General features: G+C 48.3%; 1 protein-coding gene across 1 annotated transcript in view; it reads left to right on the forward strand.

The window, feature by feature from the left end:
- BIN2 (bridging integrator 2) overlaps window positions 1–13,505 on the forward strand; it is a 43,060-nt gene that overhangs the window by 22,827 nt on the left and 6,728 nt on the right. Inside the window, exons 8-11 of the mRNA XM_081844489.1 lie at window positions 3,647–3,722; window positions 5,144–5,226; window positions 7,451–8,252; window positions 12,888–12,959. Coding sequence (XP_081700615.1) covers window positions 3,647–3,722; window positions 5,144–5,226; window positions 7,451–8,252; window positions 12,888–12,959 — 1,033 coding nt within the window. The remainder of the gene's footprint in view (window positions 1–3,646; window positions 3,723–5,143; window positions 5,227–7,450; window positions 8,253–12,887; window positions 12,960–13,505) is intronic.

The following is a 13,505-nucleotide window of genomic DNA, read 5'->3' on the forward strand; positions in this document are numbered from 1 at the left end:
GGGGAAGGGCCAGTGGGGACAAATAATGATGATGATGATGATAAATTTATTATTTATACCTTGCCCATTTGGCAGGGCCTCCCCAGCCACTCTGGGTGGCTCCCAACAGAATATTAAAAACATGATAAAACATCAAACATTAAAAACTTCCGTAAACAGGGCTGCCTTCAGATGTCTTCTAAAAGTTTGGTAGTTGTTTATTTCCTTGACATCTAATGGGAGGGCGTTCCACAGGGCGGGTGCCGCTACCGAGAAGGCCTTCGGTAAGGGAACTACCAGAAGGCCCTCTATATACCAGAAGGTGCTGGACCTCAGTGTCCGGGCAGAACGATGAGGGTGGAAATGCTCCTTCAGGTACACTAGGCCGAGGACATTTAGGGCTTTGAAGGTCAACACCAACACTTTTTCTCCCTTCGTTGCTGTTTCAATTGCATTACAAGTAGCGGAAGTCAAAGGTCTAACGCAGGAGAGCCTTCTGTGCTTCTGGAGGTTCCAGCCCCTGTGCATTCTAGAATTCTAGAACCCTGGGAAATCAGGGTTCCGAACAATGCAGGGAGTCTCCATCCACAAGGACAGGCTCCAGACTCTCCTCTTCCACAAGTTGAAGGGTGATAGAAGGGGAGCAGAGCCAGCACATGTGCCTGTCCACCCATGTGTGTAAAGGTAAAGGGTAAAGGGACCCCTGACCATTAGGTCCAGTAGTGGCCGACTCTGGGGTTGCGGCGCTCATCTCGCTTTATTGTCCGAGGGAGCCGGCATACAGCTTCCGGGTCATGTGGCCAGCATGACTATGCCACTTCTGGTGAACCAGAGCAGTGCATGGAAACGCCGTTTACCTTCCCGCTGGAGTGGTACCTATTTATCTACTTGCACTTTGACGTGCTTTCGAACTGCTAGGTTGGCAGGAGCAGGGACCGAGCAACGGGAGCTCACCCCGTCGCAGGGATTCGAACCGCCGACCTTCTGATTGGCAAGTCCTAGGCTCTGTGGTTTAACCCACAGTGCCACCCGCGTCCCTTATACACCCATGTGTGTATATAAAATACACCCATCTGTGTATTTTAAGCTAATAGGGTTATGTGTTTTGTGATTAATACAGTCAGGGGTAGGAACTAGCTATAGCAGTGGGTGTCTTTGGGGGAAATGTGGACTATCACTATCATCGAGCTGTTGATTTAGAAAACCTGCTGAGCTTGTTGGCACATCTCCTTTGACTGAGCTACTGTTTCTCAGATGACTTGCTGCTTGGAGTTCTTAGTCCGTGTATCCAAAACCTTCCCTGGTCTCTGGCTGCAGTTCCTTAGCCCTACGGCCTGTTGACAACACGTCACATAAAGTGGAGTCCAAATACCAAGAGGACAAAGACAAAGGATTAGCCACCTGAAATATCTTGTGGGCTAGCTATGAGATGAGCTGCTTCTCAATCAGAGTTCAGAAAAGTTTGGTGACCACAGGATGGCAGCAAAATCCACAGAATTGAATTTTAGCTTTTGTGAAAAAATGATTGTTTAGGATAGGACTAGATGTGTCACCATTAGACCACAGGTTTGTTGCCAAAAATGACAGCCCTTTATCCAGTTTCCCCCTCTTGTCCCTGAAACATTGAGATCCTGAAAGGCATGGTATCCTCTTACTGTGTGCTTTGGTGGCCCTTCCCAGTAGAAACCTACATGATGGCTTGTCTATCTAAAGTCTCACATTCTGAGAGGACAGTGTGGTGTAGTTTTTTAAGCATCAGACTTAAATCAGGGAGATAAAGGTTCAAATCTCCACTTAGCAATCACTTAACAATCTCTCAAAGGACCTGTTGATGGCATTCTACCATTGCGCTGTGGAGAGCGTATTAACTTATGGTCTGTGTGTATGGTTTGGGAGCTGCACAGCCAGGGAAAAAACAATGCTATCCAGGGTTGTAAAGACTGCAGAGAGAATAATTGGGTGCGCTCTTCCAACCTTAGATCAAATCTATGCTGCCAGGTGCCATAAGAAAGCAGCAGAGATAGCTCAAGATAGTACGCACCCCGGAAATGATCTCTTTCAGCTTCTGCCTTCGGGAAGAAGGTATACGGTTATAAAGGCCAGGACTAGCTGCTTGAGAAACAGTTTCTACGCAAATGCAATTCTGGTTCTAAATGCAGCATAAGGGGTCTCTATAGTATAGTGTATTTTAAAATGGGGTTTCAGAGTTTTTAGGGGGTTTTGAATGTTTTATGTGGTTTTGTAGTAGTTTATGTAGTTTTGTAGTAGTTTTATGTAGTTTTTCAATTTCATTGTTCTGCATGGGACAATGACAAAAAAGATATTGTATATTGTAGCCACAAAGCTAGCTAGGTGACTATGGACACAGTCATGAACCTTTCGCCTAGTCAGTCCCCATGGGGTTGTTTTAAAGATAATGGAGGTGTGTGTGACTTTACAGAGAAACACATGGTAATAGGATGGCCCATCAAGCCATTCATTGGCTAAACACTACAAGATGAAGAGAGGGAAGAGACACAAATGCATTTCAGCATTTGGTGTCATCTCTAAGTCTGCTAAGGGACACGGGTGGCGCTGTGGGTTAAACCACAGAGCCTAGGGCTTGCCAATCAGAAGGTCGGCGGTTCGAATCCCTGCGATGGGGTGAGCTCCCGTTGCTCGGTCCCTGCTCCTGCCAACCTAGCAGTTCGAAAGCACATCAAAGTGCAAGTAGATAAATAGGTACCACTCCAGCGGGAAGGTAAACAGCATTTCTGTGTGCTGCTCTGGTTCGCCAGAAGCGGCTTAGTCATGCTGGCCACATGACCCAGAAGCTGTACGCCGGCTCCCTCGGCCAATAAAGCGAGATGAGCGCCGCAACCCCAGAGTTGGTCACGACTGGACCTAATGGTCAGGGGTCCCTTTACCTTTACCTAAGTCTGCTGTTAGGCTGTATCTACACCAGTTTTCTTGTCACATTTCATTATATTCCACTTTATTTCATTTTCCTGTGCTGCCCTGGAAGTAATTTTTTTAAAATCAAAATTTTTAATTCACAAAAAATAAATGCAACCAAAAAAAAAATAGCAAATGAATTACAATTACTGTAATATTAAAGACTTGGGAGTGATTTTCAAGCAATTCCTCTGTATGCCTCTGTGTAGACAAACCAAAATTGTGCACAACAGTCTTAGAGAAAGAGGTGAGGTCCTCCTGCGGATCAGGAAGTGGATAAGAAACAGGAAGCGTAGGAATAAATGGGCCATTCTGTCAATGGAGGGATGTTGAAGGTGGAGCCCCTCCCCCAAGCACCCGTAAGGGGACCTGTGCTTTTTAACTTGTTCATTTTGCTGTCTAACTTTCTTTATAGATGTCTAATCGGCTTGCCTTTTTAATGGAAGGCCTACTGCTGGGAGTGAGGGGAAGAAGATGAACAAGAAATCACTCAGAGTTCTACCCCAAAATGAATTTAATTCACATTTAGTTCACCCAACGATTATGGAAACTACTTTCAGGTGTACATAGATTTTTGAACTACTTCAGTGAACCCCACGTGGCCGAACGACTTCATTCTGCTCTTAGAGGGTCCCAGAAAAACTCAGCATGTGCCATATTACTCTTCTTTATTGTGTGGCCCCAACCCAGTTAACATTTGGGCTTAGTTTTTTTTATCTTTTTGCTTCTCCAGCCGAATTGGGTGCTATGTGACAATATTCCAGAATATTTCCAACTTGCGAGATGTCTTCTACAAGGAAATGAGCAAGGTAAATGAGCAACATGTGGGCCATTTGGACAAATGGGCGCACTGCATCATTGCCTTCTACCTGCCCTCAGCCGGCCTGTTTTCGTACGAATCCTGGGAGTGGCCCCTAGTCTCAGCGTCGCCCTTGTAAGATGGCACCAAAACTGCCTTCTACCCCAGCAGTCCCAATGGGAACAACAATGCACAGAAGTCAGGATTTGAAAGTGGTGCACATAATTTCTACTTCATGGTAATAGCCAGCTGAGTTGCATTCTCTCTTTTCTCTCTCTCTCTCTTTCTCTCTCTCTCTCTCTCTCTCTCTCTCTCTCTCACACACACACACACACACACACACTCAACTTGTGTGCATTCAGCTTTACAAACTTGGCAAAAAAAGGGGACAGAAAAGAATTTGACAAACCCACCCGCCATTGCATCCAATATATTTTGACTATACACAATTTTGACTTTAGGAGCGATCCCTGAAATGTGATCCCTGCTTAACTTGAGGCTTACTGTATTATTATTATTATTATTATTACTACTACTACTACTATTTATTAAATTTGTATACTACCCTTTATCCATAGATCTCAGAGCAATTCACAACATAAAAAACAAGATAAAAAAGACATAATACATAATAATAACAAGAATTACCCCCCCCCCATTTTATTATTATTATTTACTCATCCGAAACATATTTTGGTATTATCCAGGAATCAGTTCAATCCAAGGAAGAATGATGATTGGAACAGACACCATTCTTCCTTTCTAATATTGTTAAAGTGCCTCTAGGGCAGGGAACTGCTGTTTATTTTTAAATCTCAGAAATAAATGAAAGGGCAGCTGTCAACTGATGTACCTTGAGGAAAGTTCCAAGAGGAAGGGGATATAAAGCAGGCAGTGACGACATTAAGTCCTACACAGCTTGGGGCCAGGATACCTAAGAGAATGACTCCTCCTGTATAGATTTGTCTGGCTGTTGAAATCTGGCAGGGAAGCTCTCTTGGGTCTGCCACCTCTATCAGAAGCTCCAGAGCCTTCTTGGTGGTGGTATCCCAGTGGTCCATTTCCCTCCCCTCTGAGATATGGCTGGGGACTACCTGTCTGTGTTTCCAGCTGAAAAAGTGTGTCTCCACCCAGGCCTTTGCTGGATATTCGTGACATTTTATTTTATTTTTGTCTGGTTGCCATATATCTGCCATGTTTTATGAGTGGCTGTAATAGGAGATGGATTTCTGTTTTATTTACAGCCCGCTCTGGAACTGCATTGCAGTGAAAAGTGTCTGAGAAACATTTTAAATAAACCAATAAGCTTGAAACACTCATTGATTTGAAGCAGTCAGTCAGGATTAATTATTTTATGTGAATAAGTGAATAGCGGTAATTTCTTAATTACTGGGTAATGATATTTGCTTTTCTTGTTGCTGCTGCTTGTAGCTAAACCATGACCTGTATGATGTGATGAGCACATTGGAAAAGCAGCACTCCAATAAAGTCTTCATTATTAAAGGGGTGTCAAGGTAAGTGATTTCCTCTTTCCTGTGGGCATAGAGGAGACTCGGAAGCAGCAGCCATGTGGGCAACTAGCAACTCCTCTCCACTTTGGATCCCAGGAGATCTGGTTTGTTTGTCAGTCAGTTAATTAAAAGATTTATAGCCCATCTTTTAATAACAGGGCTTCTCAAGGCAGTGAGCTGTTTTAGAACCAGTGGCGTAGCGTGGGTTGTCAGCACCCGGGGCAAGGCAAGCAATTTGCACCCCCTAACCCGGGGCAAGGCAGGTAATTTGCGCCCCCTAACCCTTAACCTGCCGCTGCTGCCAGCTTCTTCTTGCTGCTGCCTGGGCTGGGGTATTTACGGTAAGGTAGCCACGGCGGCGGCGGGGGGTCCGTGTCAGGTGATCTGAGGCGAGTTGCCGCTGGCGCTGCCGCCCAAACAACGCCGCTTGCCCGGAGGAGGAGGAGGAGGGCAGAGAGGCGAGGAAAATGCAACATAGCCCGCCGGCGGCGGGGCTGTGAGGAGGGGCTGCCTAGCGTGCCCTCTGCGGCCCTGACGCGTGGGGACCGCGGCAAGCGCTGAGAGCCGCTGCCTGCCGGACGCCTTCAGCCCAGACGCGCACACAGCTCGTCGGTTCCGCGAGACATGGGGCTCTGCTACAGCCTGCGCCCGGGGCTCTTCGGCGACTCCGGAGGCGGCGAGCGCGCCCCCCCCCCCAGATGTTGCGCCCGGTGCAGGCGCCCCCCCCTGCACCCCCCCATGCTACGCCACTGTTTAGAACAAAATACATATGGAAACTTTGAAAGGGGAAATGTGAACAGCCACTAAACAGCAGTCAGAGTAGAAACAAAAAAACCTTTCCAGAGGAGCACGTTAGCTTCAGAAAGACTGACCGAGCAGCCACATTGATTACAGTTCATTTAAATGAGCCAAGATTACAACACTGAATCTCAGCAGCCACCTGATTCCATAGCTTTGGGACTACCACAGAAAAGCGCCATCTTGACTAACGGAGGGTAGAATAACCAGTGGGTTTTATATACTGAATCTTAAGAGCAGGGAGTCACTTATAGGAAAAGATGCTCTCTTGGTTCAATCCATGACAGCCTCTGATTTGTAATCATTTGTCAAGTCTTGGCTCAGGTCAGAGATGGTGTGATGGCCTGGGATTCTGATTCAGAGGCTGAACCAGAGGAATCCCAGCCTGCACAGGAGTCCCCGCCTCCAGGGCTGGCTGAACTGGGGCAGGGCCTTGATTCTGAAGCGCCTGCACCTGTGCCGGATCCTCAGGAGCAGGCACCAGGTGAATCCACTCTGGCTCCAGAGGTGGTTGAGGACTCAGTGCCTGCAGGTGAGGAGTGCTCGCCTTAAGGCCAAGAGAGGCGGGTCTCCTAGGGGCCGGGACCGCCCCTGGCCTCAGAACAGATAAAGGCCAGTCGGCCCGGTCCCAGGTTGTGGGAGCAACGTCGTTGTTGAGTGCCTGTTCCAGCCCGGACCCAGACCTGACTCTCCAGTGTTCCTGTTCCCACCCGGCTTCCTGCTTCGGACCTCGCCCCACTCCTTGTGGACTTTTTCCAGGCTAGTGACCCAGGACCGGACTTTGACTACGCCAACAGTAACCCTTCCCCCGGGACCAGCACAGATGGATTGCAGTTGGGGGGTCACAAGCAGATCAAGGTCTAAAGCATGGGTAGGCAAACTAAGGCCCGGGGGCCGTATCTGGCCCAACTGCCTTCTAAATCCAGCCTGCGATAGTCCAGGAATCAGTGTGTTTTTACACGAGTAGAATGTGTCCTTTTATTTAAAATGCATCTCTGGGTTATTTGTGGGGCATAGGAATTCGTTCATTTTTATTTTTTCCCCCAAAATATAGTCCGCCCCCCCCCACAAGGTCTGAGGGACAGTGGACTGGCCCCCTGCTGAAAAAGGTGGCTGACCCCTGGTCTAAAGGGCCTGAGGCAGATTACATGCTCCAAGATGGGTCAATGGTCAGTTTCTGGAGCAAGCAGACAAGAGATGGAGCAAGAGGTGATGCTAAGGGAAGCCTTGGGAGTCTTGTGCATTAAGATTGGGTTTTCTGTCAAATCTGGAAGTTGTTGAGCTTTTCTGGACAATGCCAGAAGTGTAGATTTTGGAGAAATTCCTTTATAATAGCTCAAATACTTGGAGAGGTTTACTTTCTTTATAAAGGCTGAATAAAGCTGCACGTTCAAACTTTGTAACGCAACTTATGTTTCTCGTTATGCAGTAACAGAGCATCGTTGGTCATCTCGTCTCCAGTAAGCCCAACCAGCCCCTCTGCCATACCTTCAAGGAACAGCATAAGTGAGATGCCCACATCTCCTCCTGCCATTTCCTCAAATCACGAAAGAGAATCTGCTTCGGCCACCAAAGCAGCATCTGCGCCTGGTGGGGCCAGCAAGGCAGAGGAAGAGACAGCTCCATCTTTGGCTATGGATGCGGCCAGGCCAGACTCTTCAGCTGCTAGTGAAGCCAAAGAGGACAGCCAAACAGTAGAGACAACCACCAGCATTCCCATAGGCACCCACCAGGAAGTTGAGGAGGCTGCAAATGATATAGCAGCAGGAATTTTATCAGAGGCAGTGCTTGAGGTTTCTGGCAAAAGCCCAAATGTTCCCAAAGACTCTGGAGAGACCTCCCAACCTCCTTTGAGGAGTGACTTTGAAGCCAGTGATACTTGTGAGAAAGATGAGGGTTCCTCGTTGCAGCCAAGGGTTGAGGTCTTGTCTCTACCTCCCCAAAGCCCTCAGGATGAAGCTCAGACTGGGGGAACAGACCGTCAGGAGAACAACATGCCACTCAGAGAGAGTTCAGTTCGTCCTGAAGACAATCCTCAAGATCCTTCATCTGAAGCTGAAGAAGCCCAAGAAGGTGCACCAAGTACCACCAATGATTGCCTTTCGCCTGCTTTACCAAAAGCAGAGGCCGCTCAGCAGCAGCCAGAGGAAAGCGGGGATGCTGAAGAGGACGTCAACAGTGAAGGAAGCATTGAAGAAATAGATGTCTCCCCAAAGGCCACCAATGCTCAGGTAAAAGGCATGAGAGGGTTCTGCACGACCAACCTGTCCCACTAGGTAACTGCACGCTGTGCATTAAGGGAGCTTCATTGTTGTTTAGTCGTTTAGTCGTGTCCGACTCTTCATGACCCCATGGACCAGACCATGCCAGGCACTTCTGTCTTCCACTGTCTCCCGCAGTTTGGTCAGACTCATGTTTGTAGCTTCGAGAACACTGTCCAACCCTCTCATCCTCTGTCGTCCCCTTCTCCTTGTGCCCTCCATCTTTCCCAACACCAGGGTCTTTTCCAGGGAGTCTTCTCTTCTCGTGAGGTGGCCAAGGTATTGGAGCCTCAGCTTCACGATCCGTCCTTCCAGTGAGCACTCAGGGCTAATTTCCTTAAGAATGGATGCGTTTGATCTTCTTGCAGTCCATGGGACTCTCAAGAGTCTCCTCCAGCACCATAATTCAAAAGCATCAATTCTTCGGTGATCAGCCTTCTTTATGGACCAGCTCTCACTTCCATACATCACTACTGGGAAAACCATGGCTTTAACTATATGGACCTTTGTTGGCAAGGTGAAGTCTCTGAAGATGCTGTCTAGGTTTGCCATCGCCTTTCTCCCAAGGAGCAGGCGTCTTTTAATTTCGTGGCTGCTGTCACCATCTGCAGTGATCATGGAACCCAAGAAAGTAAAATCTCTCTCTGCCTCCATTTCTTTCCCTTCTATTTGCCAGGAGGTGATGGGCCCAGTGGCCATGATCTTCGGTTTTTTTGATGTTAAGGGAGCTTTAGTCTTCTCATTAAGGAGTGAAAAATTCAGTGTGTGGAGAGGCATGTTGAGATAGACACAGAGGAAATGGAGGGAAACTCAGCTCAGTAGGAAACCTGGGTTGTTGTGGTTGTTCATGGCATCTTGTCTTGGGAGACAATCAAGGAGTACACCTTTGGGGTTGAGGTCAAGCTGTTGGAAGGTTGCAGCGCCTGCTGTGGCTGTAGAGACTGATGCAGGAGAGGCATGTTTTGTTACAGCTGGGGCAGATGAAGGCATCCGGTTGTGCTACTGCAGATGCCGTTTCTTCTCTCTGCGCTCCTCCCAGCGGTCATTCCTCCTTTGGTCACTGCTGTGGATACATGACTTGACTGCCTGTCACCAGGCACCGTGTTGTGATTATTTTAGAAGTAGCTTTTGTCATTATTATTCCTTGTTGTTATTTAGCACAAATTTGAAGAGAAATTAATAAAAGCAAAAAGAGGACTCTGCCCCAAGCACCTTGCGCTCCGAATTACCTTGTGTTATTTCTCAGAATGAGAACATTGAGAGATGAGAACTCCTACACTTTCCAGGCTACAAAAGAATGAGATGGGGAGGTGGGAGAATTGCTCCAAGCTGTACCTTCCAAGATGGCTTTGCATAGTCCGAATCTACCTTATGCATCATTCTCTGTGAGCTAACAATGTGAGGAATAGCTTGCTATAATACGATTATGTGTCTACCTGGTGGCTCTTGTAATATGTCTTCCTAATTGGTGGTAGAGGCATTGAAATATACTCAGAGTTACAAAGTGATTTCATGCTCTTTATTCAGCTCATAGTGGTGAGGAGGAATGAATGCAAGTCCCCTCAAAGTATCTGCTTTATATACATTATTTACACAATGGGCTGCACATGATTGGCTAATTCTGGAATTCTACTGTAAGCCAATCAGGTTGTGGATTCACTTATATCTGGAGCATGATTGGGTGGTTCCTGCCAACCAATCATACTGCTGCATTGTTCTAGGACCAATCAGACTGCTGCATTCTGAATCCTATTGTTCTAGGACCAATCAGACTGCTGGAATTTGGATCCTATTGTTCTAGGACCAATCAGACTGCTGCAGTTTGGATCCTATTCAACTCAGTACATAACAGGCATACAGTATGAAATCAATACTGAAACCAACAAGAGAGGTGTGCAATTTAGGAACAGAAACAGTGGGACGGGAGACAATGATTGTATGCAGGGCAGTATAACAACTGTACTGCTAGATCAATCTCAAGACCAGCACTGACAATCCAGGCATTTCTGGGATCTTATTATGAGCAGGCAATGAAGGAAACAGCTCGGCCCTCTAACAGAGATTTGCCTTTCCCACGTATTTGGTTATTTCTCCCTTAGAGCAAGGCCCTTCTTCCAGTGCAAAATTGCCTCAGCAGCTACAAAAGCTACTCAGCTGCAAAAGTTTTCCCCAAAAACAGAGCCTCTCACTTGGGAGATTTAATTGGAGAGGCATCACACATGCCAGACATGAAGAGTACCAATCCTGTCTGACAGGAAAAACCAGTGCAGACTCCAAAAACCAGCACCATTTTAGGGCTGCTAATTCACTGTTTGGAAACCTCTGTGTGAGGTGTTCCCAGAGACTGTTGACTGAAGGCAGATTTGTGCCTGATTTGTCCTGTGGCAAAGTAGTAGCAACCAGAAGAAGAGGAGGAGGAGTTTGGATTTTATATCCCGCTTTATCACTACCCTAAGGAGTCTCAAAGCGGCTCACATTCTCCTTTCCCTTCCTCCCCCACAACAAACACTCTGTGAGGTGAGTGGGGCTGAGAGACTTCAGAGAAGTGTGACTGGCCCAGGGTCACCCAGCAGCTGCATGTGGAGGAGCGGAGACGCGAACCCGGTTCACCAGATTACGAGTCCACCGCTCTTAACCACTGCTTTACATATGTTAGTAACCCTCAGGACACGGACCTGTGGGCTAAGTCAGTCTCTTCCTCCCATGTTGCATATGGAGAGATGGGCACTGAGAGTACAGTGACTTTGCTTCATGCAGCTTTGGTGAGTGGGTGTAAGTGGATGCAGAGAATGGCAGCATATTGCAGAAACTGCCCTGGGACAATGCAGTTTCCTTTAAGGAGGACATGTGCATGTTGGTAATCCCTGCAAATCCATCGCTGAAGGAAACAACGCTCCGAAAGGGCTCTTAATTGGCTTCTAACATGCCTGAAAACTCCCCAAGGGACTCTCAAGCAAGGCCTTGATGAATGAATTTAAGATTTAAAAGATTAATATCCTGCACTCAGGGCAGGTGACAAATAAGTAAAGCAACTGCAATAAAACTGTGGGGTGTGAAACACAGAGCAGTCAAATACAACATTCCTAGAGTGGACATGTGAAGAGGGATGTTTGTCCAGCCAGTAGATAAACTTCCTGCTTCCTCTACATGTGACCAGAGGTGGGCGTGACCTCACCTGTGCAGGTAAGAAAAGCACAGGGCTGGCCGCCACATCTCTCTCTTCTCCATTTTGCTTTCGTCGAAGAAGGAATAGAATAGGTCTGATGGTTGAGTCTGTAGGCTCTGCTGCGTAGCTTGTGTGGCTGGTGCCCGGGGTGGGCAGATGAGCACACTCTGGGGTGGTGCATGTTCCCAGGGGGTGGGGCCGCACTACACCCCTGCCCACCCTCGGAGGGCACAACAATCCCAAAGAATACACTCACCCTGCCCTGCCAGCCTTGTGCTGCTTTGCAATGCAGCAGGGCTGTGTACAGAGGACGCAACAGCTTGTGGGGTTGGCAGGGTTGAGGAGCAAAATGCACCCCCCCAAAAAACAAAAAATGCCCCTCTGGGCCTCCCCATGCGATGCCACTGTGTAGGCCACCACATGTGTGTGTTTTAATGATTTGGCCTCAGGGGCTGTATGCAACAAAAGTTGTCTGGAATAAAACATATGTCAGAGTCACCCGTGGTCCCAGCTCACAAGAGACCAAAGTCCAGTCCGGCTTATGTACAAAAGCTTTTATTGAAGAACATTCTTAGCTTTACATCCGAGCTCCGTGACTCCACGTCTGTTACGCTTAGACCGCTGAAGTCCCCTCTGAGTCAGTCCCGCCTCTACACCAGTTTAAGAGGCTTGTACTGGTCCACCTCTTCCTCTCTTTCCTTTTCCGCAGGGTCTTTCTGCCCCCCTGTGTTCTCTCCCTTCGGGACTCCCCAGAGGCTGAATCCTCTGATGCCTGCTCCCCCCTCCTTCGCGCTTTGGGACCAGGCTCCTCCCCAGGGCTCTCTTCACTTCCGCGCGCCTCCCATTTTGAACTTGGCGCGCGTACGTTGCTCCTGACCTTCCCTTCGACAGTTACACTGCTCTCGGTACTACTTTCCGCCCCTTCCGTCAGGACGTCTTGCCCCGATCTCCTTCCCCTCTCTGCTTCCTGTTCTGCTCCTCCTGACACACCGGTCACTCCACCCCCTTCACTCCGTTCCGGCGGAGCAGCCAGTCCCGATCTCCAACTCCCACTGGGGGTTCCCCCTTCGTTCCCTTGCTCCTGACTGCTTCCCCCTCTAGCTCCCCTTGGCCTGACTAGAGGGGCTCCCTTTTGGGAGTCCTCCGATTCACTGGACGGACTCATGGACAATCTTGGGTCATTGTCGTCCTCTTCCTCGTCACCCTGGAATCCTTCCCCCTCGCTCTCTGTCTCCTCCCTCATCTGCGCCTCTCTCCCTGAACCCCTGACAACATATAATACTGAAAAGTACTTGTACTTCAGGGAGTGGTCATAAGAAAGGAATTCCATACTGTGTGTATTCAAACACACTTGCAGCATCCTCCAGACATCTGTGGTCAAATTTCAAATCTGGTGCTGTGATTCCGTTCAATAAGTGAAAGCCCCTTTTTTGTTTCAGATCATCTCCAGCTTCTTCTCAGATGATAAGAAAGAGAATTATGGCAAGTTGCCCTCGGGCTTCCTTTTCAAGGTAAGGAAAAAGCAATCACTAACCTGATCTATAGGGACATGAGTGGCGCTGTGGGTTAAACCACAGAGCCTAGGACTTGCCGATCAGAAGGTCGGCGGTTCGAATCCCCGCGACGTAGGTGAGCTCCCGTTGCTCGGTCCCTGCTCCTGCGAAGCTAGCAGTTCGAAAGCACGTCAAAGTGCAAGTAGATAAATAGGTACTGCTCCGGCGGGAAGGTAAACGGCGTTTCCGTGCGCTGCTCTGGTTCGCCAGAAGCGACTTAGTCATGCTGGCCACATGACCCAGAAGCTGTACGCCGGCTCCCTTGGCCAATAAAACGAGATGAGTGCCGCAACCCCAGAGTCGGCCACGGCTGGACCTAACGGTCAGGGGTCCCTTTACCCTTTACCTAATCTACAGGCAGAATGTTTGGCTCTTGTGTAAATGAGTCACAAAAAGTAGGCCTGAGTTAAGGAGTAATAGCATGACTCTTGAGGCTTATCGACACACACACACGTGTATGTGTGTGTGACCTGCAAGTTGCCCAGTCTAGAAATGCATTGCTTC

Source organism: Podarcis erhardii, assembly GCF_964252035.2.
Source record: "Podarcis erhardii genome assembly, chromosome: 2".
NCBI lineage: Eukaryota > Metazoa > Chordata > Lepidosauria > Squamata > Lacertidae > Podarcis > Podarcis erhardii.